This window comes from Bos taurus, chromosome 9, assembly GCF_002263795.3.
Source record: "Bos taurus isolate L1 Dominette 01449 registration number 42190680 breed Hereford chromosome 9, ARS-UCD2.0, whole genome shotgun sequence".
NCBI lineage: Eukaryota > Metazoa > Chordata > Mammalia > Artiodactyla > Bovidae > Bos > Bos taurus.
In genome coordinates this window covers 87,285,161-87,311,755 of record NC_037336.1, presented here as the reverse complement: position 1 = coordinate 87,311,755, position 26,595 = coordinate 87,285,161, and the positions used below count along the sequence as shown (strand labels likewise).

Sequence of the window (26,595 nt, the reverse complement as noted above, 5' to 3'; positions counted from 1 at the left end):
AACTCTACCACCAACTAGATGTGAAGACTTCATTTTCTTCCTCACTTCTGCCCTCCTGTATCATAGAGAATGACCAACAGTTAATGGCTAGTTATGGTTCCAACTGGGGCTTCCCAGGAGGCTCAGTAGTAAAGAGTCCATCTTCCAATGGAGGAGACGCAGCAGGAAGATCCCCTGGAAGAGGAAATGGCAACTCACCCCAGTATTCTTGCCTGGAAAATCCCATGGACAGAGGAGCCTGGTGAGCTACAGTCCATGGGGTCACAGAGAGTCAGACACAACTGACTGACCGAGCACGCATGCATGCGTGGTTCAAACTACACCAACTAAGTTCCAGCTCCATGGTCTGACCCATTCAGATCTCAAAACGACCCCGCCAAGTGGCCAGGATGATTCCCTTAAACACAGGGGAAAGTGGGGCTCAGAAATTAATAAGGAAGTTGCCCCATCTCAGCACTATTCAGTGCAGGGACCAATGTAGCTTTCAGGCTCACCTCACTTCAAAGCATTTATTCTTTTACCCACTGCCTCCACGTCAGATTTCCCTAACCATTATTCCAAAGGGAACTTGTTAAGCACAGTTTTCTTTTCAGCCTTTGGCAATTTCGAATTCTTTTATTCATAGAATTTTAAACGTGTTTAATTTATTCCATAATATTTTACAGATTGAGTTTATGGTGTTTTCTTTAAGCAGCTCTTTTTTTTTTTTAGTTGGAGTATAGTTGTGTTATAGTGCTGTGTTAGTTTCTGCTACACAGCAAAGTGAAACCAGTTACATGGATACATATATCCCCTGTCCTTGGATTTCCTTCCCATTTAGGTGATCACAGAGCACTGAGTAGAGTTCCCCGTGCTATACAGTAGGTTCTCATTAGTTGTCTATTTTATACGTTAGGGGCTCCCCTGGTGGCTCAGACAGTAAAGAATCTGCCTGCAACACGGGAGACCCGGGTTTGACCCCTGGGTCAGGAAGATCCCCTGGAGAAGGGAATGGCAACCCACTTCATAGTAGGGTATATTTGTCAATCCCAATCTCCCAATTCATCCCATCCCCTCTTCCTCCTTGGTATCCGTTTTAAGCAGTTTTGTTGAAAATCCAATTCATTCTCAAATAGCTACATAAATAGGGATTCACCACATTATCTGCCTGGCGTGCTGCGATTCATGGGGTCACAAAGAGTCGGACACGACTGAGAACTGAACTGAACTGAACATTATCCGCAAACCATCTTCTAGACAGCAGTTTCTACCTTCCAGCAAAGCAGGCTAATTTGATGTTGTAGAGTGGGAGTTGAGAACAAAGTAAGGACCTGAACTGAAAAGAAGAGGCCTGATCCAGGAACAAACCCACCGACACCTGTGTCCCTCTACATGCAACATCAGTCAACCCAAAAATTACCACAGCTGCATCCGAGAGCAGGCAACCTACAGGGGTTCACAGAGAGTGTCAGGTACTGTCCCATCTCAGGAAGCAGTGGTTAGGGTACGTCTGGCTTTCTGGACACAGCCGTGCTCTGCTGTGTCCCAGCTGAGGGGCCTCAGGCATCTTCTAGACTTCTCTGAGCCTCAGTTTCCACATCCATTAAATGGGAATATCAGAGGTTGTTACTAGGATTACGAAATGGGACTATCAGAGGTTGTTACTAGGATTACATGAACCATACCTGTTACAGAAAGTACTTAATAAATTTTAGCTTTGTCTGTTAAATATGTTTAAATGTTTCCCTTTCTGGAGTAGTACATTTTTAATGGCAGGTCACAACCCCCAAATGTGTGATGAAATTAATTTAGAGAGTCACAGCCAGAAATTCTGGTAAATTAAATAGAATATTGTATTTAAATATTAATAAAGTCATATTTTGTATTAGGGGCTTCCCAGATGGTGCTAGTGGTAAAGAACCTACCTGCCAATGCAGGAGACTTAAGAGATGTGGGTTCGATTCCTAGGTCAGGTAGATCCCCTGGAAGAGGGCATGGCAACCCAGTCTAGTACTCTTGCTTGGAGAGTCCCATGGACAGAGGAGCCTGGCAGGCTATAGTCCATGGGGCCGCAAAGAGTCAGACACGACTGAAGCAACTTGGCACGCATGCATGCATTTTATATTGACTTGGTAATTTTTCTTTTGCGTACATGGTAACATTAACTGGTCTTTGTGAATCTCTGCATCCATCCATGTGTCAGTGTAGGTATCAGGAAGCAAGGGAATTTCTTTCTAGGGCCACAATCAAAATATTTTTGAGAACCACTGATTTACAGAATGAAGATGGTAGGGAATAAGGGAAGATGAAAAAGTGTAATGTGCCAGAAACCACTTTTTAAAACACAGACATGTTGAGGTTTGACAGAAAACAACAAAATTCTGTAAAGCCTTTATCCTTCAATTAAAAAAAAAATAAATAAGTTTTTAAAAAATGCAGACTGATGCTGGAAAAGAAAAGTCCTTCTGAATGGACAGTCAGGATCACCAGGGGATGCCCCCCGTGTACAAGTCTGTTTATGCCTAGGCTGCTGTGGGGGTTTCAGTAATCCGAGATTAACGACGGGCTTTTATTTCCAAAGTAAATCAAATTGTACTAGAAGTACTGATGTTATCTTGATGCTGGGCAAGATGAGAAAAATTGACATGACTTACCAAGTAAGTCCTCTTGCAATACTTATCAAAGTAGACATTATGCCAGATATCAAATGCTCTTTAAAACCATCAGGGTTTGGGAGAGATATGAAAATGTCTTAAAACAGAAATCCTTACATGTTGATGCAGAGTTAACCTTGCAGTTCCAGGATAATCAAATTCCTAGGTGAAAATGTAACTACCTGTACAAGTAGATGAAATGGAAAACAACTATAAACATAATCATTTTAGAATCTATAAAGACATTTATGTTTATATCCAAAAGGCTGTGCTGTTCAATGATACTATGCTTAGACTGTGTAAGAGGGGTCACAGCCCTGGGCTACTCCTGCCACAGGCATTTTCCTGCAGAGTACCAGGTGGACTTACCCATCCAGGACCGGTAAGTCTCCATCTGGTTTTAGGCTACACTTCAAGTCCCCAGCATCCCCTGATCAAATACGCAGACACTTCCAAGGCATGAACCAGCTCTTTCCAGGTCTGGCTTCCTTGGTTGGAGCCAGAGGCACGGTTAGGGGGTGGCGGAGGGTGTGGACAGACTGGACGTGCAAGTGGACACAATGCCCTTCACCAGGTAGGATGGTATCACAGGTAAACAGCCAAAGGAAGCAGGCCCTGGGCCAGGGAAAGGTTCTTTTGATCAGTTCTGAGCTCTGGGAGATCTGGGAATTCACGGTTCAAACCTCCCTTTCTGGGTCATTATGAAGATAACAGTTGTCAAGGTAAGAGGGTAGAACACATTTTAAAGAGACACTCAATAGCTTGATTCATGACTTTTAAATATTCAGACACATGCTGTGAGGCCTCTGTCTGTTTTCTTACACAGGACACTGCAGAGTTAGAAGCAGGTTTGGTGGTTAGAACACGGACTCAGAGTCCATGCCATCCACCCAGTGCCATCCACCAGCTACGGAGCTTGGGAAAGCCTTTTAATTTTGCTGTGTCTCCCAGTTTCCTCATCTATAAGACGAGAGGATAACAGCACCCTGTTCATATGTGTTGTTGTAAAGACTAATGAATCAGTGCACACAGAGGGCCTAGAAAAACACCTGGGACCTAATACAAGTCCTCCATAAATTCTCTTTGTGTTATTCTCTATACAAAACTGAGTGGCCACTGCAAACTTCTAGATAAAACCATAGCCGGGAAGTTATTCTGTGTATTTCTTTATCCTCACTCCTTTCTAATTTAAAATATCACACTTTATGGCACTCTAAAAGACCACTATTTCCTATTCTGAAAAGGACAGATCATCTAACTGCTGACCTGACTGATACAAGTTTTTCTGAAATTACTTATGTGTTCATCTAGAAGGCACCCAACCTGGCAGACAGCTCAAGCCTCTGGCCGAGCTGAAGTCTGGCAAGTTGGCTTTCCATGTCAATTTCACACACACACCATTTGAACATTTACTAACCTTCATATTCAGGAGATTCAGAGCTACAAACCAGCTAGGTCCTTCTCAATTTACACACCAGAGGCTGAAATACTTGAAACTATCAGTGAGGAGAGGCTATCAGACCAGAGAGCTGAAGCTAAAAATAGAGCCCTACTAGTGGAGAAAGAGATGGAAGAAGACAGTCCTTTATATGGCTACTTATTAGTCCACAGGCTTTTTATTATTCAGTGAAGGTGTAGCATCAGCATAGTATTTATAAATTGCCAACATGACTTATAGCTCTTCAACCTAACAAGACAGAACAAGCAAATGAATAGAAATGCCTGCCACACTTTAATAACAAGCCGGCAGCATGGAGCACCTTGTGTCATTTTACCACAAAACCTCTCAGATCTTTAGCTGTTCGCTATATGTGGAGGTCTGAAATGTGAGAAGCACAAGGGAAAGATTCAAGGTCATATTTACCCTTTAAAACAGGTACCTAATCTACATGTTTAATACAATGAGCATTCAATCTTCCATTTTTTTTTTACCAGTTACTCAGAAGAATTTTGAAAATACATGATTTACCAACCTTGCTAAGAGGCTGGAACTCTTACCCAAGCTATATGTAATTGGTCTGCCATAAAAGGAGCATTACTAAAGCATGGTTAATTTCAACAGTAGTTTCTCTATTAACCCAAATCTTCTCTAAACCCAAAAGGGAGCATAAAGACTACTATGAAATAAATGAAAACTAATTGGATTCTACAGAGGCAAGACTGAGTCTTCCATCCACCCCCACAGTAATCCTGTCGAAATAAAATATATTGTTTCTTTAAAGAGTTTTGCCAACTTTCTATTTAAAAAACACCATAAACACTTTGGATTTGGGCCAGTTTTTATTTATGCAATTAAAATGCTTTTATAAGAGCTGGGCTGGAGGAACAATATATTTTTACAAGCCCATTAGTCATATAGTCAAGCCTCATTATATCATAATCATTCATCAGGAGTTCGTAATGAGAACGCTGTTTCCTCGCTCGATGAGAATATTAAGGAAAATAGGTATTCACAATAGGCCATAAAATGTGTGAAATCCAAACCAGAGGAAAAGCCAGTGGGTTCATCTGGCTTTCATTTTTGTTGAAGAGGGTAACAGCCGGATGAACGCAAACCCAGCTTTAACTCAGAAGCCATATCCTTAATTATTAACCCTCTTCATCCTTCCACCCTTTCCAAACTCCACTCCCTTAAGAGAAGTAGAATACTTCATTTATAATTACTGCCATTAAGAAGACTCCTGGGGGAGCATTTTAGCTTAGGTCATTTTTCGGTAAGCACAGTTTTGTTACAGTTTGTTCTTAATATTTCTCCAAAAATACATCAACCATTTCTCCTTACGCGGCAGGCTTGCGTACAGGCTTTGCCCCTGAACTGTGGGAAGTAAATGTAGCGGCGGAGGGGGAGCTGGGGAATTCCCAGCACACCCGCAGGCTCCCTTCCTCCACCCCGCACCCTTCCAGGTTGCCCAAGGCTCTCATTCTGCGCCCATCAACGGGAGTAACTGAAACTGGGTAGGAAGAAAGAAACCTGCTTCAACAAAGCTCAACGCGTGCAGCTTTGGTAAGGTAAGGACAAATCGTGGGGACACGCGTCGGGGCTGGCTGGAACAGGGAAAGCATTCAGCTTATGGTTTTGTGATATTATTTCAAGAACGCAGGGGGCCTCTGGGATCCCCAGAACCTCTCCTCTCGGTGAAGCGGCTTTCAGTCTCTTCCCTGCTCCCTTTCCACAAAACTCGGTGTTGCCAGGATCCTAGCAAGGAGTCCTGTTCTTGGGCGCAGCTGGGTGAGCCCCTCCGAGCCCCACTTTGGGAAGCTGCCCCTGAAGCCGAGGAGAGCCCGGGGTTGGGAGAAAGGCAGTGCGCTGAGCAAGACCCGACCTACCCACAATCATCACGGGGCCCCCAGCTCTCTGGGCACCAGGCAGCTGAATCTAAGCAGGGTAAGCCCTGGCACCTGAGGGCACCCTGGGGAGAGAACGCGCCGCGTCTCGCTCCCAGCCCTCGGTCCCCAGGAACCAGGGCGGCGCGCAGCTGGGAGCCGGAGCCCTGGAGAATTCCTGTGTTAGCACAACCAGGTGCGCGAGCCTGCCCCCCGCCCCGCGACCCTCCCGACCCCGCGCCCAGGTACCTCGCAGCCATACAGCTGTCCCAGCTGCTCCACGATCCACTCCTCCAGCACGAGCCGTTTCCGAAGCTCCTTGCGATCGTATTTTACCGTCACTTTTCCCTGCTGGTGGCGCCGCTGTTGCTGCTGCTGCTGCTGCTGAACGTGCCCGGCGGGAGCCGCGGTGGCCACGGGCGCCGAGTCCTCCCGGGAGGAGCCCGAGCCGCTGCTCGAGCCCGGGCTGCCGCTGGCACCGCCCCGGGGACTCTGGAAGAAAACACGCGCACCGCTGCCCGCGGCCCCGCCGGCCGCCTCGCTGCTGCCCGTCGCCACCGACATGTCCCCGCGCGCGTAGGAGCCGAAGTGCGGCCCGGAGGAGGGCAGGCGGAGCGCCGGGCGCCGCTACCACCTCGGGCCGGGCAGCGGCATGCGAGGGCTTCGCCGGCACCTGCTCCTCGCAGCCGCCAGCTCCGGGGAGGTCTGGAGGAGCGCGGGCGGGGGAGGGTGGGGAGGAGGCAGGGGCGGGGACGCAGCCTTAAAGACGCCGCCGAGGACCCTCTCGGTCCAACCGGGGAGGCGGATCCCTCGCCTGGTAGGCAGCAGCCAGGGGCGTGGGAGCTGCGCGCGGCGGAGCGAATGTGGGCGCGCAGACGACGCGGGCGCCGGGGTGTGGACACCGGGAGGACTGGCGAGGGTCTGCTGCCAGGGATGGTCCTCTGCGCGGATGACCGTGCTCTGTCTTCCGGGACACAAGGATTGCTCTTCTCCCGCCGTCCCGAAGCGCAGGAAACCCACCGTCGCCCCCGGCCTTGGCCAGCGCTACCGGGGGACTGGCGACCGCCGGGGGGGCAGGCGACGCGGGAAGGGACGGAGCCGCAGGTCCCTGGCAAAGGTTTTTCCTCTCCCTCCCGCCTCCTGGGAGAGCGGGGACATGTCTCCTCCCTTCCTGGCCCCACCCCACCGCTCCAAACACCCATCCCTATTCATGCAGCTTTCTCCCTCGGTTTGTGAGAAAATTGACTAGGCGATGTTTGTGCCATGAGGCAATCCCGCGCTTGAAAAATACTCTCCAGACCAGTTTTTCTCCTCTTACACCGTGTCTTGTTTCTTCATAGGCAGAGCATGAAGGTATCTTTATATCTAAAGGTCGGAAGACTCGCTGTCTCTTGGGCAAGAGACTGGGAACGCAAATCTTTCTCTGTGAGTTCCTGCTGGTTCCCGGTCTTCCATTTCTGGTATTGTAGTATTCCCTGCATGGCCCGCCTTTCCTCTCTCAATACCATTGCCAGACAACCTCCTTTTAGCTAGGAAAATAACGGCAGAGACTACTTTTAAAACTTTACACAGCCAGTTCAGTTCAGTCGCTCAGTCATGTCCGACTCTTTGCGACCCCATGAACCGCAACACACCAGGCCTCCCTGTCCATCACCAGCTCCTGGAGTCCACCCAAACCCATGTCCATTGAGCCGGTGATACCATCCAACCATCTCATCCTCTGTCATCCCCTTCTCCTCCTGCCCTCAATCTTTCCCAGCATCAGTGTCTTTTCAAAAGAGTCAGATCTTCACATCAGGTGGCCAAAGTACTGGAGTTTCAGCTTCAACATCAGTCCTTCCAATGAACACCCAGGACTGATCTCCTTTAGGATGGACTGGTTGGATCTCCTTGCAGTCCAAGGGACTCTCAAGAGTCTTCTCCAACACCACAGTTCAAAAGCATCAATTCTTCTGCGCTCAGCATTCTTTAAGTCCAACTCTCACATCCATGCATGACCACAGGAAAAAACCATAGCCTTGACTAGACGGACCTTTGTTAACAAAGTAATGTCTCTGCTTTTTAATATGCTGTCTAGGTTGGTCAGGAAGGAAACTTATGACCAACCTATACATCCAGGAAAAGTTATAAATGAATGAGTTTCTTATAAGGTTTAGGGCAAGGAGATGGAGCAGAAGTTATAAGCAGAAAACTGCGTGTGTATGTGTATAAAATTATTGGGAGACGTATATTTATGTGGTATTGGTACATAACAATACATTTCTGTTCAGACCATTGAAAAAAATCATAAAGATACTCAAACACAAGTAAGTTGCTTGTACAAAATTCTTTTAAATGCTACTGGGCACTTCTCAAGGTGGCTCAGTGGTAAAGAATCTGGCTGCCAATGCAGGAGACAAAGGAAACTTGGGTTCAATCCCTGGGCTGGGGAGATCCCCTGGAGAAGGAAATGGCAACCCACTCAAGTATTCTTGCCTGAAAAATCTCATGGATAGAGGAGCCTGGTGGACAGTCCATTGGGCCACAAAGAGTTGGACAGCACAGCAGCAAAGGTTACTAGCAACTACCCGAGTTTCTCAGAGATAAAGAATCAAGTCAATTTCCTCTGAACCCTTTCTTCAATGGAGAGGATTCTAGCTAGGCCCTTAGACTCACAGCTATAAAGACTTAAAGACACTGGAAATAAAAGTGGCCAGAGCTTTGTACTGACTCTTCTGGCTTTGCCTCTGGTTCCCTGGTTTCCTCTACCCATGTTTGTGTCTGCTTTATTCTTTCGTTTGGGGTTTTCCAGCCGGAACATGACTGTGAAGGGATTTTCCTAAAGCATTCCATGCCTGATGTTCAACACTGGGACATGTCTGGCCTTGCAGAATGAAAAGAAAGATCTAGTGGGGATTGTGTGGGAAAAAAAGGTGACTGGTATAGGTCTTGATGCATGCATGCTCAGTCGCTTCAGTTCTGTCCAACTCTGTGACCCCATGGACTAGTCTGCCAGGCTCCTCTGTCCATGGGATTATCTGGTCAAGAATATTAGAGTAGGTTGCTATTTCCCCTTCCAGGGGATCTTTCCAACCCAAGGATTGAAACTACATCTCCTGCTTCTCCTGCATTGGCAGGGGGATTCTTTACCACTGTGCCACCTGGAAAGTCCCTAGGTCTTGGACCCTTCTCATAATTAGAAGGGGTTGAGGCTAAAATCCCTGCCCCCTGGAAGAGGCCAACTGTCCTTAAGGTGGTAGGTTTCCTACCCAGCTACTCATGGAGAAGGGAGACAAAGCTACCCTGACTTGCTCCTAGAGACTGTTGAGAATTCTCCCCATGACCTCCACCCCCACCTGCCTTAGGGGGTAGATCATTTTAAACCCTGTGCTCATAACCAAGAGGGCAAGCACATCAACAAAAAGGAGCTTTGTCAGCCAGGCTGAGGAGGCAGAGGAGGGTAGGCAGTGATCAACAAGACTCTCCCCCCAACCCAGAGAGAGACTAAGCTTGTCTCCCGCTAGACATCTGGCACTTATTCAAGTTAGCGAGCACCAGCTTTAACCAACTGGACTAACCAAGAGAATTTCGTTCAAAACAAAAACAGCTAAAATTGTACTTCATGACGGAGAAACTATATAAAACCTCAGCCTCATTCTGGCACTGGGGCCTGGCTATTCCCATTTATTTTGAAAACTATGCCTGGGATCAGGAGTGTGGCAAAGAGTGGGAAATTCCAACTCCTTATTTTGAGTCTTTGGACAATGAATTCAGTCATTCGAGAATAACTTCAAAGGATTTATAAAAATTCGCTAAGTTCTTTCTGAGAATTTCTTGTGCCAGTTTTTTCTCACTGTATAAGATGCTTTTTCCTTTATGCTTAAAATTCAGCTTTCACTTTCATGACTTCAAAAGTGACAAGTACTAAGAGACATTTAAGAAGAAATTTAGAGTTTTCTCATCCTAACTTGTAGAAAAATAGCCAGGGAGGAGTCAGCCTCCTTCCAGAGGTACACTGACCTTCAGATGCCCAAATGAGTCACCTTGACTTGGAATTATAAGTTGAACTAAACAATAGTCTCCTCTTTCTATAAATCCTATAGCTCTACCCAGAACATAATTTACCTTTTTTTTTTTTAACTTAAGAATATACCATGGACATCTTTTTGTCGTTGTTTTTCCACACTGTGGGCCATGCGGGATCTTAATTCCCTGCCTAGGGATCGAATCTGTATCCCCTGCATTGAGAGCTGGGAGTCTTAACCATTGGACTTCCAGAGAAGTCCCCAGGATATAATTTACATTCAAGGTGAACTGCACAGCCCCATTCCCACCACAAATACACACACACACACACAACTCTCCATGTTTGAATAATCAAAACTCAATGTTCAAATCTTGATGGATCATAGAATTACTATTTTTTGCAGATTTCAAATACTGAAGACAAAGTATTTGGGAGCAAGGGAATCATTTCCAGGCCAGAAACCATTTACACAGATGAATATTTAAATTCATTATCTACAAGACTTATGCATAAATTTGTTCAGGGCAAACCCTTTCTTTTCTAATGTAAATAATTTTTTAATGGCGGTTAATCAAAAACAATTAATCAGTTCAGTTCAGTCTCTCAGTCGTGTCCGACTCTTTGTGACCCCAAGGACCACAGCGCGTCAGGCCTCCTTGTTCATCACCAACTCCCTGGGAGCTTACTCAAACTCATGTGCATCAAGTCAGTGAGGCCATCCAACCATCTCATCCTCTGCTGTCCCCTTCTCCTCCTGCCCTCAATCTTTCCCAGCATCAGGGTCTTTTCAAATGAGTCAGTTCTTTGCATCAGGTAGCCAAAGTATTGGAGCTTCAGCTTCAGCATCAGTCCTTCCAATGAACATTCAGGACTGATTTCCTTTAGGAGTGACTGGTTGGGTCTCCTCTCAGCCCAAGGGACTCTCAAGAGTCTTCTCCAAACCACAGTTCAAAAGCACCAACTCTTTGGCGCTCAGCTTTCTTTATAATCCAAATCTCACATCCATACATGACTACTGGAAAAATCCTAGCTAAAGATTGTTAGAAAAGGGTGAAAATCAAGGGTCCCAGGGCTTTCTTCATTCTTGGAGGAAAGAAGGACTGAAATACAAATGTTCATACTTAAACCCAATTTCCTTATTTTTTAAAGGCTAATTGTCGCAATAATTATGCAATACTTGGGAATCGACCTTGAGACTGTGATAATTACAGCCCCTAAAACTACAGACCTCAACAGAGAATCTTATCTTGACTCATACAGGTCTGTGATATGATGCCTGCCCCTGATTTCTCTCAAAGATGCGATAAAGCAAAAAGACAAACAAAAAGTAACTTAATAAGTCTGTTTTTCATTATAAAAGTAGAGAAAATATCATCTGTTCCTTGGGATTCTATCAACTGTTCACAGTATTTTTAGTTTTCAGAATATAATCCATTATTTCATTATTCTTTATGGAGTAAGGGAAGTGATATTGTTAACCTATATAAGTGTAGTTTCCTTTTGGCTACTACTTCATCTCCCCTTCCCCTACTGACTTTTTTTTTCCTTTCCTAATTCTGGGCATTTGATTGTACTACAATTTGAAATCATAATTCCTAAATGAACTTAGCCACTATTTGCATAAATAACCAGAATCAACAACAGTCACTGTCACAGTTCTTTGTCTTAGCAATTAACAGAAATTCTTATGTGACAGTTCAGAGTTGATGAAAACCAGGGGGAGAAACCCATAGCTTCATTGCATCCCTTCTAACAAAGATCAAGTATCCCTGTGGCTTCCTGTAAGCCTCACTTATCAAATATTTTGTCTTTTTCTGTGAGACTAAACTCTTGAGAGAAGCCGATTCTCCCCTCTCCAGCCAATGGCCTCCTGCCCTCCCTCTTTACCTGTCCAGTGTTCTGGAAGAGTTGTCCATTTCCCAGCATCACTGTCTTCGCTCACACTCAGCCCTCTGCAGTGTGACTGCCACCGTTGCCAAGCAAGGTCTCCATGTCGCTCAATTCAGTCTGTGCTTTTTCAGTTCTTCTCTACTTTGAGCTCCTGCCACACTTGACAATCTTGAATCTCTCCTGGCCAACATCCTCCTGCTTTTGCTCCCACCTCTGTCTATTCCATCACCGTGCATCCGTGCATGCTAAGTTGCTTCAGTCATGTCCAACTCTTTGTGACCAGGTTCCTCTGTTCCTGGGACTCTCCTGACAAGAATACTGGAGTGGGTTGCCATGCCCTCCTCCAGGGGATCTTCCAGACCCAGGAATCAAACCCGTGTCTCTTTGTCTCTTATATCACAGGCAGGTTCTTGACCACGGGGCTTCCCTGGTGGCTCAGCTGGTAAAAAGTCCACCTGCCATTCGGGAGACCTGGGTTCAATCCCTGGGTTGCGAAGATCGCCTGGAGAAGGGAAAGGCTACCCACTCCAGTATTCTGGCCTGGAGAACTCCATGGACTGTATAGTCCTTGGGGTCTCAAAGAGTCAGACACGACTGAGCGACTTTCACTTTCACTTTCTTTACCACTCGTGCCCCCGGGGAAGCCCATCACAGTGATTCTGGTGAACTCCTCTTCCTACACCTCCACCTTCAAGGTAAGCGGTTCTCCAGGGTTCTTCCCTCTGCTTCTTTATTCATTCATACGCTCACTCAAGGTGACTTTGTCCCCTAATGAATCTTCTACTTTGACAACCTACCATCCACCTGTCACAGCCTCTCCAGATGAACAATCTCCAGCAGAATCCTGGTCCAAGCTTTAGATCTGCAGGTACATCAGCTTTAGTGCCCATGCACTATGCGAGTATGTGTACTGTTAAAGTACACAGATACAGGGGGCTTCCCTGGTGGTTCGGTGGTAAAGAACCTGGGAAATCCCATGGACAGAGGACCCCAGTGGGCTGCAATCGATGGGGTCACAAACAGTCGGACTTGAGTTAGCAACTAAGTAACAACAACACAAATATATATTGATCGCAATTCATTTGAGAGCAAAACAGTACAGTGAATGTTGTTTTGGTCATGGATGGTTAGCACAGTAAAGGCTACTCTAGCCCAGTTCATTCAAACATTTTTTTACCACAAACCACAATAAGAAATACATTTCTGGCATGACCTAAATATACGTCTACACACATAACTTACCCATATTACATGTAATACACTCTGACACATCCTATTCTATTCTGTTCTATTATTTTTAAAGACTGCTGCTCACAATCTCCTAAACAGATTTCCCAACCTACTAAAGGGTTGCAACCCAGAATTAGAAAAGAGCTGCTGTCAGCCAGAACCATACCTACGAGCATCAATCCTGGCACACTCCAGCATGGTTTATTTCTCCAGTGCTCTCTTTCTGTCACTATTAAATGAAGTGTTCTGGTCAACAATTTTGACCCCAAATGACTGACACAGAACTTGAGTGTGATCCTCCTGGAAGTGCTGCAAAAGAACTAAAAAGGAATGTTCTGAACAAGAGCATGGGCCTTTGCTGAACCTCCACACTCCCTCAGGAAATGGGGGAGTCCCTGGAGGGTAAAGACAGAAGGCCATCAGGGATTGGTAGAGTCTCCAGCCTCAGGGCAACAATAGGGTGCTGGGAAAGATTGAAGGCAAAGGATGAGATGGTTAAAGAGCATCATCCACTCAGTGGACACAAATTTGAGCAAACTCAGGGCGATAGTGAACTGGAGGATAGAACTGGGTGGTGGAGCCTGGTGTGCTTCAGTCCACGTGGGGGACACGACTTAGTGACTGAACAACAACAGCAACAACAACAAACCCAGCACAAAGCCCGTATCCCAAGTGCCTGGATTGAATCTGACCTCTGCCGCTTGTGGAGAAGGCAATGGCAACCCACTCCAGAACTCTTGCCTGGAAAATCCCATGGACAGAGAAGCCTGGCAGGCTACAGTCTATGGGGTCACAAAGAGTCTGAAATGACTGAGCGACTCCACCTCACTTCTGCCGCTTAGGCACTGTGTGACCTTGGCAAGTTACTCAACCTCGCTGTGCCTCCATTTGTCCATCCATAAAAGGATCAGCAGCTCTTGTTTCCCAGGTTGTTCTGAGGGAGAATGGGCACCTGGAGAAAAAGCACCTAGAACAGTGCCTGCTGTTAGGTGTGAAGGGATCCTGAACACCGCAGAGAGAACTCACCATAGTGCCAATAATGTCGCAGAGAAATTACGGCCATAGGCATGTCCTGACTCCAGGGATGTGGACAGAACGGTGGGAAACATCTCCACAGGGAACCTGCTCCAGTCATGACACAGCAGACTCAGCATTCCCATCAAGAAGTTCCAATAAATGGAGGCAAACACACATATCCACTGCTTACTCAGTTGGCGCCTTCACCTACATGCCTTGAAGTCACCTCAAATTAACAAATTCTAAATGACATCACCGACTTCCTAGGACCTACTTCCTTTTCCTAGTTTCCTTCTGCCAGGACTATTTAGCACCACTCACTTCTTTGTTTAATCTAGAAACTTGAGAACCATCTCCCTCATTCTCTTGTCCACCTTGTCCAATCAATAAGCACATCGTTATGGTCCCGTGTTTGTCTGGATCTAAGATCTGCCTCCTCCTCTGGTCTTCACACTCTCCCCTGGATGTTTCCTGTGTTCTACTTTGTCTTCATGACCTGCCTTCCATCTGTTCTCTATACTGCTCCCACAGATTTATGAAAGCAAATGTGATCAAGATCCTATGCTTAAAAAATCCCTCCATATCCCCCATTTCTTTCAGGCTAAAGTATGAACAACCTCACATTGCACACAGGCTTTTCTTGCTCTGGCCCTTGCTTTTTGCTCCAGCATCTGTTCAAACATGCCACATCCCAACACATACACATACATACCTCACTCTGCCCAACATCTCACTGAACGTGGATTCCCAAATACAGAACACTCACCAGCAACTTTTACCTGTGCCTATACACCCCTACTGAGCTCCCCGTGGTGCCAGGCTGACCCCTCACCCCCTCCAGGATCATCTCAGGTCTCACTTCCTGGACTAAGCTCTTCAAGATGTCCTTGGTCTCCGCTCGGTGTTGCTCTCATGTCTGCTCATTGGCCACCATCTGTCACATCACCCATCAAGCCTTTTTGTGATCATGTCTCTGCTCCAAGGTCACCTCCTCAACAGGCCTCCTCTTTGCATCCTCTCACTCCTTGATCACTTTCTTTTCTCCTTCTTATTCGTATGACTTCTTGAAAAGTGCATCTGTACTTGTTAACTGACTCACACTCCCACCGGAAATGTAAATTTCATGAGGGCAGGGACTCACTTTTTCCACTTCCTAAAACAGTAGTTGGGGAAGGAAATGGCAACCCACTCCAGCATTCTTGCCTGGAGAATCCCATGGATGGAGGAGCCTGGCAGGCTACAGTCCATGGAGTCACAAAGAGTCGGATATGACTGAGCGACTTCACTTTCATTTTTCAAAACAGTAGTAGCACTAGGCTTCTCATTGTCAGCAGAAGGTGTCTGTTAAGTCATCTGTCCCTCCCACTAGATTGTAAACTCTGAAAGAGGAGGAGGTGGCTAATTGGAGTTTATATTCTCAGCACCAAGAACAGTGTGCTTACCACATGTTAGGTGCCCCAAAATAGGGAATGAGTGAAACTAATCTCCACTTCTGGCTATATGCTATTTTCCCCCTCCTTGGCTCTCCAATACAAATATACAGAAATACAGGTCTCTCCCATCCCTCCTCAGTATAGGCTCAATCTGGTGGTGGTTGTTCTTTTAAAATCACAGGAAATCACACTTCTCCCCTCTACAGAGATGCTCCAGGGTTTTTACTATGTTTCCATAGTAAACAAAAGAAATAACTGTCTCTCTGTTCTCCCCAGGGCCCACACACCAGCTGGAGCTCTAACCCCCTTTCAGTATTTAGTTTCAGCTTTTCAACACCTTGTTGGTTTGAGGCTGTTATGAGACAGTGGCTGAGGAATCAGGTGTGAAGTCCGATGATGACTCCAGTTCTCCTCTCACCTGACTTTGCCGTGGGCTGAGCAGTTGTTTTTCCATCTGCAAAATGAGAAATGATTCCAAAGGCTACCACCTCAGGCCATCTGTGTGTGGTAAAGGACCAGGTCATCATGGACCAAGGCATGGTTCCACAGTTCAGTTCAGTCGCTCAGTCGTGTCCGACTCTTTGCGACCCCATGAATCGCAGCACGCCAGGCCTCCCTGTCCATCACAAACTCCCGGAGTTCACTCAGACTCACGTCCATTGAGTCAGTGATGTCATCCAGCCATCTCATCCTCTGTCGTCCCCTTCTCCTCCTGCCCCCAATCCCTCCCAGCATCAGAGTCCTTTCCAATGAGTCAACTCTTCGCATGAGGTGGCCAAAGTACTGGAGTTTCAGCTTCAGCATCATTCCTTCCAAAGAACACCCAGGGCTGATCTCCTTCAGAATGGACTGGTTGGATCTCCTTGCAGTCCAAGGGACTCTCAAGAGTCTTCTCCAACACCACACTTCAAAAGCATCAATTCTTTGGCACTCAGCCTTCTTCACAGTCCAACTCTCACATCCATACACGATCACTGGAAAAACCATAGCCTTGACTAGACTGACCTTTGTTGGCAAAGTAATGTCTCTGCTTTTGAATATGCTATCTAGGTTGGGCATAACTTTCCTTCCAAGGAGTAAGCGTCTTTTAATTTCATGGCTGCAGTCACCATCTGCCGTGATTTTGGAGCCCAGAAAAATAAAGTCTGACACTGTTTCCACTGTTTCCCCATCTATTTCCCATGAAGTGATGGGACCGGATGCCATGATCTTCGTTTTCTGAGTGTTGAGCTTTAAGCCAACTTTTTCACTTTCCTCTTTCACCTTCATCAAGAGGCTTTTGAGCTCCTCTTCACTTTCTGCCATAAGGGTGGTGTCATCTGCATATCTGAGTTTATTGACATTTCTTCTGGCAATCTTGATTCCAGCTTGTGCTTCTTCCAGCCCAGCATTTCTCATGATGTACTCTGCATAGAAGTTAAATAAGCAGGGTGACAATATACACGTGCACAGCTAATCTGCAGCCAGTGTCATCTTCGACTCACCAAGCAAGTGTCACAGCGCTCAGACTGCTCCAAACCCTGCTGTCTGACCCCTGTCTGTACCACTGGTCCCCTGGCAACATCGGTTGTCTCTAAAATTTTTCAAACGTCTACTCTCACGTTCTGTGCTTATCTTGCCATGACCCAGAAACAGACCAGACCAACCACTGGCACCAGCTCAGGAACAACCCTCTGAAAATCCCTGTGCCACAGGTCCCATGTTGTCATGATGAGTGACTTACCAACTCTAATAGCTGTAATAATATCAATAGCAATAATAATGGGGCATTGCCCTCCAGCTTGGGAGAATGAGGTTCTGGTCTTCACTTCCTCCTCTGGAAATCTCTGTTAGAACAGGGCTGATTCTAGTGACCCAGAAGCTTCACCTTCTGAGAAGCTTGTGTAGCCTCTGCACTCTGCCCACCATGTGCTATGGAGGATGGCACAAGACTCCTTCCTTTAGAAATCCACATCCCAGGCTTCCCTGCTGGCTCAGTGGTAAAGGATCTGCCTGCTAATCCAGGAGACGTGGGTTCCATCCTTGATCCAGGAAGATCCCACATGCCTCTGGGCAACCAAGCCCGTGTGCCACAGCTACTGAGCCTGTGTTCTAGAGCCCAGGACCCACAACTTCCAAAGCCTTTGTGCCTTAAAGCCTGTGCTCTGCAACAAGAGAAACCACCACAATGAAAGCCCACACACCCCGAAGAAGAGTTGTCCCCACTCACTGCAACTAGAGAAAGCCTGAGCCACAACGAAGGCCCAGCACGGTCAAAAACAAATAAATAAATGTATTCATAAAATTATGTTTTGAAAATAACAAAAGAAAAAAGAAAAAAATCCGCCTCTTATTCCTGTATGTCTCTGAGGACTGTTGGCTTCACTGCGTTGTGTCGTGTTGTACTGTGTGTTGCGTTGCATTACAGTGGGCTCCAGCACAAGGCAAAGGGGCTGGGTATATCTATGCCAAAGCCTTTGACTATGTGCATCACAATCAACTGTGGAAAATTCTGAACGAGATGGGAATACCAGACCACCTGACCTGCCTCTTGAGAAACCTGTATGCAGGTCAGGAAGCAACAGTTAGAACTGGACATGGAAAAACAGACTGGTTCCAAATAGGAAAAGAGTCCATCAAGGCTGTATATTGTCACCCTGCTTATTTAACTTCTATGCAGAGTACATTATGAGAAACCCTGGGCTGGAAGAAGCACAGGCTGGAATCAAGATTGCTGGGAGAAATATCAATAACCTCAGATATGCAGATGACACCACCCTTATGGCAGAAAGTGAAGAAGAACTAAAGGGCCTCTTGATGAAAATGAAAGAGGAGAGTAAAAAAGTTGCCTTAAAGCTCAGCATTCAGAAAACTAAGATCATGGCATCTGGCTCCATCACTTTATGGCAAATAGATGGGGAAACAGTGGAAACAGTGGCTGATTTTATTTTTCTGGGCTCCAAAATCACTGCAGATGGTGATTGCAGCCATGAAATTAAAAGATGCTTACTCCTTGGGAGGAAAATTATGACCAAACTAGATAGCATATTAAAAAGCAGAGACATCACTTTGTCAACAAAGGTCCATCTAGTCAAGGCTATGGTGTTTCAAGTAGTCATGTATGGATGTGAGAGTTGGACCATAAATAAAGCTGAGCACCGAAGACTTGATGCTTTTGAACTGTGGTGTTGGAGAACACTCTTGAGAGTCCTTTGGACCACAAGGAGATCAAACTAGTCCATCCTAAAAGAAATCAGCCCTGAATATTCATTGGAAGGACTGATGCTGAAGATGAAACTCCAATCCTTTGGCCACCTGATGCAAAGAACTGACTTATTGGGAAAGACCCTGATGCTGGGAAAGATTGAAGGCAGGAGGAGAAGGGGACAACAGAAGGTGAGATTGCTGCATGGCATCATTGAGTCGATGGACTTGAGTTTGAGCAAGGCCCAGGAATTGGTGATGGACAGGGAAGCCTGGCCTGCTATAGTCCATGGGGTCACAAAGAGTTGGACATGACTAAGTGACTAAGCTGAACTGAACTGAACTGAAGAGGGAAGTGAACCCACAACCAGGTTAGCAGGTCCCAAGCTAGTCTTATCTGAAGCAGGTGTCACAGGTTTATAATAGTTTGAATCTTATAATCCCCAAAGCTCCTCATCACTGATACCCAATGATGTGTCAGATGCTATATTATAAATGCTATCTCATTAAGTACCTGCCCCCAACCCTGCAGATAACCTACCTTCAAGATTGACAGTTCCACTCATTTGAAAGAGAAAGAAACCAAGCTGCTAGAGACCCTGCCTTCCACCCTGAGGCTTTTGATAGAGTCATTTCCTAGGCAGGTTGATAGGGAGTCTAGGGGTCCCCAAAGAGAGAGGGGTCTGGAATTCTCAAGGAGGAAGAAAGGACAAACTTTTTTTCTTTCTCCACATTCCTTAGGATTATATAACAGTAATGTATCTTGCCTGAGGACAGACTCTGGATTAAGGACAGTCTTTGGATTAAACCTTCTGGCTAATTCTGTTATCTTAAAATGTAAATTATGGGAGTAGGTCTGATGAGGTCTTTACAACCTCCAGACATTCTTTGGATTCACTGGAGAGTATATAACTTCATTGTTAACACTAGCAAGCGGGTACTCTTTCTGCCCCCTTCTGATGCCTATGTCAGAAGCTTTCTCTATCTCCTTTATACTTTAATAAAACTTTATTACACAAAAGCTCTGAGCGATCAAGCCTCGTCTCTGGCCCCGGATTGAATTCTTCTCCTCCGGGGGCCAAGAATCCCGGTGTATTCGTGTGATTCAACAACAACCTTTCACTTTTTGGGTAGTGGAACTGTGATCTTATCTTTTACCTTCCAGTCTGGTCATTAGTAAGACCTTACCCAGAAGTCCCAGCCTCCTCAGTTCTGCACAGGCCCTTGAGGGCCAGGCTGTGAGCCTAGGACTGAGCCAGGGAGTTATAGACATGGAGCATCCCCTTTCCTTCCTTTGGAGCTTGGCTTGGTGGAGCCAGGGTCATTGTGAGAGAGCCTTGGAGCACAAGCAGAGTTCAAGGGACCATAAACCCACTCCTCACAGAGATCTCTAGTCTGGTTCCAGATTTGGAGTAGTCAAGTTTTATTTTTAAGTGAGGAAGGAAGTTTTTCCTTTCCCCTTCTCTACTTCGAGAACTGAGATGCTCTGAAATCAATTGGCAATTATATATGGCATCCACCAGGTGTGCAGTTTCCGGTTCCCTGACACGTGGGATGAAAATCTGATGCTGGTCCACCTCATATCAATGAAGTCAATGTCTCTGGGGGTCAGGCCTGGGCATCAGTGCTGAAAGTTCCCAGGTGAGTCCACTGTGCAGCAAGGGTGGGGGGCCACGGCCCAGGACCACTTGGGGACAAGCTTCATGACTCCCCAGACTCTGCCCTCTGTTCTCAGCCTTATTCTGTTCTTTCTCACTCTTGTTTACTCTCTCTGGCTTTGCTCCACAAAGACCTCAGGAGCAGCAGCCTCAATCCTCCATAAGTGCTTAATCAAATACGTTGATTTCTATAGAAATGACTATTCAGTCACAGTATGAGTTTCACGGTACAGTTTGAAACTGGTGGTGTGACTTGGCAATTGTTTCGAAATATAAAAAGAATGGATCTTTATGGACAGACAAAAACATCTCAGTTGTGGAATAATAAAAGGATCAGACATAATTGTAAAGTTACATAAATATGTAAATTGATCATGTCACCAAGAAATCTAATTACCTAACTGGAAAAAATTTTTTATTTTAACAAGAAGAGAATGGTCTGTCAGAACCTTGTGCAGAGAATTATGATGATCCTAGGAAACATAATATGTTGAAAAAAGCAGAGAATGGTATTTCTTTCCAGCTTTTATGTTTAAGATAACAGAAAAATCTATGTTACTATGTTGCATGCGTTATGTTTGAAAAACAAGCAAAATTATAACATGGTGCCACAACAATGCTACTGCCCAGAAAATGAGGCAAGAAGTGAGTGTGCATAATGTCCTTAGTTTAGACTGCAAGGCAATAAGCTGTAGAATAAGTAATAAGTGGCATTAACCTTCTCTGCCCCAACTGCTCAACCCACGGAGAGAGAGAATTATTAAAAATTCCACAGATGCCCTTTGGCTGTCTGAACCCTTAGAAAGAGGTTCTGTACAGAGAAGCCCAGAAATGCTGCAGAGCGTAATGAGTGAAGATAAGCCTCCAGGTACGACTATATCTGTCACCATAGATATTGCAGGACTGTGACTGTGAGTGTGGCTGACATTTTAGAAAATAAAACTTCTAGTAAATTCGAGATTCTGGTGAACCAAGAAATGTGGAGACTTTTCAGGAAACAGGGTCAGAATCTAACTTACCAACTGTGCTGTATGCCCCATTTTTTTTTTGGCCCCACAGTAGGCAGGACCTTAGTTCCCCGACTAGGAATCAAACCTGTGCAGTGGAAGGGCAGAGTGTCAACCACTGGACTGCCAGGGAAGTCCCTATCCCCTAGTTGGTCCTGTACAATCAGTCGGGCTGGGAGAGGAACAAGCTAGACCCCACACAGGGGATGCGGGGTGGGGAGGGGGGCAGTGGAGGAGGGATGGTAAGCAGGGCAGTCGGCAGTTGTGGGTTGATCCAGCTGTGAACCAAGCTGCGAGTAGGTGAAATGCGTCCTTCTTCCTAGTGTGCAGGCCCCACCTCTCCCAGGTGCATACTCCAAGCATCTCATCCACCATCACTACCCTTTGCCGCAGACAGAGCCTCTCATGGCCTTTGCCCGTCACTTGTGCCCCCTCTCTCCCATGCCAGCGCTCTTTGTTACCCTCCAAGACCAAGCCAGCAACTACCGCTGGGGAAAAGCCAGCTGTGTGATGAAGACAGAAGACAAAGAGCCCGTACCAGATTGAATAGTGCTCCTGCCCACTAAATTCAAGTCCTTCTTAGAACCACGAGCCTATTGCCTCACCTGACAATCTTGCCACAGAGCCCACAGGCACCCACAATGTCCTGGGTGCTAAACCCACACCTCCCCACACTCTGGAACCAGCAGCTCCACAAATGTGGCTGAATTTGCAAATATGATCACTGTAGATGTAATGGGTGAGGTCATACTGAAGTAGGTGGGCGCCTAATCTGATTGCTGTCCTTCCAAGAGGAAAAGAGACACGGCCACACAGACATACAGACACACCGTGTCTGGAGGAAGACAGAGTGCAGACGCCCAGAGAACGCCACGTGAGGTGACAATCACAGGGTTGCCCCTACAAGCCAAGGATTGCCAGGACCATCAGAAGCTAGAAGAAGCAAGGAAGTATCCTCGCCCAGAGCCTTTGGAGAGCGCACAGCCTTGCCTCATCTCCAGTGTTGGACTTGGAGCCTCCAGAACTGGGAGACAATGTGTTTCTATTGTTTAAGCCACCCAGATTGTAATACTGAGTTACCCCAGCACTAGGTACTGATACGGAGCCTTTAAAGGTAAGCATGTACCTGACTGCTAACCACAGTCTCCTGCAGACTTGGGGTGAAAACAAGTCTCACCTCAAATGAAGACTCCTTGTGTCCTGGGGGAGTTACTTAGTGCTCTGCTTGGAGCTGGGCTGTGAGGTGGCATGCAGACTCTACAAAGAAGAATGCCATTAGGTACATGGCATTCATGAACCCAGAAGAGGGAGTGACAGCTTGTGTCAGCTACTGCCAGCCCTGCTGGAGGCACCTCCCAGGGGTCACAGCCTCGGCACCCTCAATCACCCACTCTCCTGCTATGTTGAGACACCTTCTGTTTTTCACTCTATGGGGGAAAAATAAACAAGTCAAAATAATGCACTTAGAACTTTTTTCAAATGTCTGTTTCAAATAAATCTAATCTATTTAAAAAAATGAAATTATTCTTATACAAATACACTGAACGTCAGTTGATTTCTTCTTTAATGGAAGCTTTGTTAGTAAGCCAAAGAAGGCTGCAAAAGGGTCCTGTGAGGACTAGTTTATGAAAGTGTAAATATTTAAGATACAAAGTCAAAGTGGTTTCAGAAAATTTGTGAGACTGGACAAAAAAAGAAATGTTTTTTAACCAATAGGATTTAGATGATAAAAACTTAGAAGAAAAACAAAGAATGACTTCGTTTACCATTCAGTTTCCCTGGAATGGCTACCCACTCCAGTATTCATGCCTGGAGAAGCCCATGGATGGAGGAGCCTGGCGGGCTACAGTCCATGGGGTCACAAAGAGTCAGATACAACTGAGTGACTAACACATTAACTTTCAGTATCTGCTTGGTTTCTTTAGTACCTAGCATGGAATTTGGCAAGCAGTAAATTTAATGAATAAGTACTCGACTGCATATGTTAATTTAAAAAAACTTCAAGATATTTAAATATCAAATGCTATTTGGACATGAAAATATCATCTCGATAAGCTATAACTCTTCTATACTCTTCTAATGAGCTTATGAAATATGGAGAACCACTTCGACATTCTGAAAGTCAGCATTCAAGGAGGATATTAATACTTCTACTGTAATAACAGCAACCCTTATATAACACTGCTAAATGCCAATTACTATCATAATTGTTTCTTTTACATCTCAAGAAAACAAAAGTGAAAATGTTAGTCTCGCAGTCGTGTCCAGCTTTTTGCAACTCCATGGACTGCAGTCCACCAGGCTCCTACACCCATGGAATTTTCCAGGCAATAACACTGGAGTGGGTAGCCATTCACTTATCCACGGGATAGATCCTACCCAGGGATTTGAACTCAGGTATCCTGCATCGCACGTAGATTTTCTATCAGCTGAACCACTGTTTAATCCTCACAACAACTCATCATTTTGCAGATGAGGCAATGGAAACACAGAGAGGCTAAGTAACTTGTCAAAACCACACAGGAAATAAGGGGCAGAGCTAGCCAGTGTAGCCCCATCTACACAATGCAGCCTCTCACTAGGAGTTCCTCCTCCAGTAAATGTTTACGAAGGAGCCACTGAATGTGAGTACTGTGTCTGGGCATCATTTTGAGATGAAGAAGCACCGCTGAGTCACTGCCGGGAAAGCTCTTCCGGGTCATAGCTCACTCATGTTCCTCCAAACCTGAGACTCCAGCACTGCACATCCTCCTCCATGAAACTGCTATTCAGACCCAAAGAGCTCTCACTACTCAACTCTCTCCCCAGAGTCAGGCAGGCATAGACAATCCTTTCAGATATTAACATCCTATGGCCAAGGTGTCGATCATAGTGTATTCATTGGGAGACACCTACAGTGCTGGTTTGCCTTCCTAAGAGGGAAAGTTAGTGATTGCACATACATTCCTATGGCCTATTTTAAAAGCTGAACTCTTTGTTTCCTTAAATAGCTATCTTTCCAGATGCCACATTTCCCCTGGCTATGGTTTGAATGACCATAAATGAGATTAAATTTTAAGCAAACAAGCAAGACGACAGCAGCAATGGTTTTGTTTGCAGGGTCAAGACTCGTAACTTCCTTTGGCCAAACCTCCTGGAGGTTTTAGTAAATTTTCTGAGTGCACGTGAGAAATTAGAACGGGAATGAGGGAGTTTTGCTAGTGTGGCTCATTCACGCTAAGATTATACATGGATCATGTTTGTTTACAGACTATTTACAGACTCATTAGATCACCCCCAGGACATGTCCCAGGATGTAGCTAGTTAGCAGACCTTTTATTGGCATTAAATGATGTCTTAAAGCTATTCAGGAAAACTTTAGTCGATGCATCACTTTTCTGGGAAACAAATATCATGCATGGATTTTATGCGTCACTTATTTCCATCTGGCCCATGAGCCGCACACTTCGCTTATGCACCTGCTTCTGGATGAGTAGCACAGCATGTGTTCATTAGAACAGCTAAGTGTTATTGCAAACGCTCCAAAAGCATACTGGCTCCATCACTCCAGAAGTTCACCCTGTGCTCACGTATTAATCCTGGATGGATGAACAGGAAAGAAGTTTTAGAGAAGGTTCAAGATTTAATACCATACCAACCCAAGCATATTAATTTTTAGGTTGGCCCTGAAAGTGACCAGAAGAAAACTGCAAATAACCAGAAAATCTTCTAGTTCTTTCAGCCTGAACAAGGATAGGACTAAGCCTCGAGAGAAACTTAAGGACCACGAGAGACAAAAGTGCCCCTGCTCGTGATCACATGCGAGGACTCCTGCATAGTCACTAGAATAGTCACACCTCATTCATGAAAGCTACTCTTGCTAATGTAATACTCATAGACTATGATCACCTCTTGTTAATAGTATTGTAGTACTAAGCACTACAGTTCAGTTCAGTTCAGTTCAGTCGCTCAGTCGTGTCCGACTCTTTGCGACCCCATGAATCACAGCACGCCAGGCCTCCCTGTCCATCACCAACTACTGGAGTTCACTTAAACTCACGTCCATTGAGTTGGTGATGCCATCCAGCCATCTCATCCTCTGTTGTCCCCTTCTCCTCCTGCCCCCAATCCCTCCCAGCATCAGAGTCTTTTCCAATGAGTCAACTCTTCACATGAGGTGGCCAAAGTACTGGAGTTTCAGCTTTAGCATCATTCCTTCCAAAGAACACTCAGGGCTGATCTCATTTAGAATGGACTGGTTGGATCTCCTTGCACTCCAAGGGACTCTCAAGAGTCTTCTCCAACACCACAGTTCAAAAGCATCAAGTCTTCGGCACTCAGCCTTCTTCACAGTCCAACTCTCATCCATACATGACTACTGGAAAAACCATAGCCTTGACTAGACGGACCTTTGTTGACAAAGTAATGTCTCTGCTTTTGAATATGCTATCTAGGTTGGGCATAACTTTCCTTTCACAGAGTAAGCGTCTTTTAATTTCATGGCTGCAGTCATCATCTGCAGTGATTTTGGAGCCCCCCAAAATAAAGTCTGACACTGTTTCCACTGTTTCCCCATCTATTTCCCATGAAGTGATGGGACCGGATGCCATGATCTTCATTTTCTGAATGTTGAGCTTTAAGCCAACTTTTTCACTCTCCTCTTTCACTTTCATCAAGAGGCTTTTTAGTTCTTCTTCACTTTCTGCCCTAAGAGTGGTGTCATCTGCATATGTGAGGTTATTGATATTTCTCCCAGCAATCTTGATTCTAGCTTGTGCTTCTTCCAGCCCAGTGTTTCTCATGATGTACTCTGCATAGAAGTTAAATAAGCAGGGTGACAGTATACAGCTTTGACGTACTCCTTTTCATATTTGGAAACAGTCTGTTGTTCCATGTCCAGTTCTAACTGTTGCTTCCTGACCTGCATACAGGTTTCTCAAGAGGCAGGTCAGGTGGTCTGGTATTCCCACCTCTTGAAGAATTTTCCACAGTTTATTGTGATCCACACAGTCAAAGGCTTTGGCATAGTCAATAAAGCAGAAATAGATGTTTTTCTGGAACTCTCTTGCTTTTTCCATGATCCAGCGGATGTTGGCAATTGGATCTCTGGTTCCTCTGCCTTTTCTAAAACCAGCTTGAACATCAGGAAGTTCATGGTTCACATATTGCTGAAGCCTGGCTTGGAGAATTTTGAGCATTACTTTACTAGCGTGTGAGATGAGTGCAATTGTGCGG

General features: G+C 45.7%; 1 protein-coding gene and 1 long non-coding RNA gene across 2 annotated transcripts in view; one reads left to right on the top strand and one right to left on the bottom strand.

Annotated features, from left to right (window-relative positions):
• The window catches only part of PPP1R14C (protein phosphatase 1 regulatory inhibitor subunit 14C), a 91,067-nt gene extending 84,454 nt beyond the window's left edge, over positions 1-6,613 (bottom strand). Inside the window, exon 1 of the mRNA NM_001078068.2 lies at positions 6,207-6,613. Within this exon, the coding sequence (NP_001071536.1) occupies positions 6,207-6,521 (315 nt within the window). The 5' untranslated portion in view covers positions 6,522-6,613. The remainder of the gene's footprint in view (positions 1-6,206) is intronic.
• Positions 5,362-22,850, top strand: LOC107132787 (uncharacterized). The gene is made up of 3 exons (XR_003036445.2): positions 5,362-5,642; positions 7,298-7,382; positions 20,240-22,850. It is a non-coding gene; the product is annotated as an uncharacterized lncRNA (long non-coding RNA).
• Positions 22,851-26,595: the final 3,745 nt, after the last annotated feature.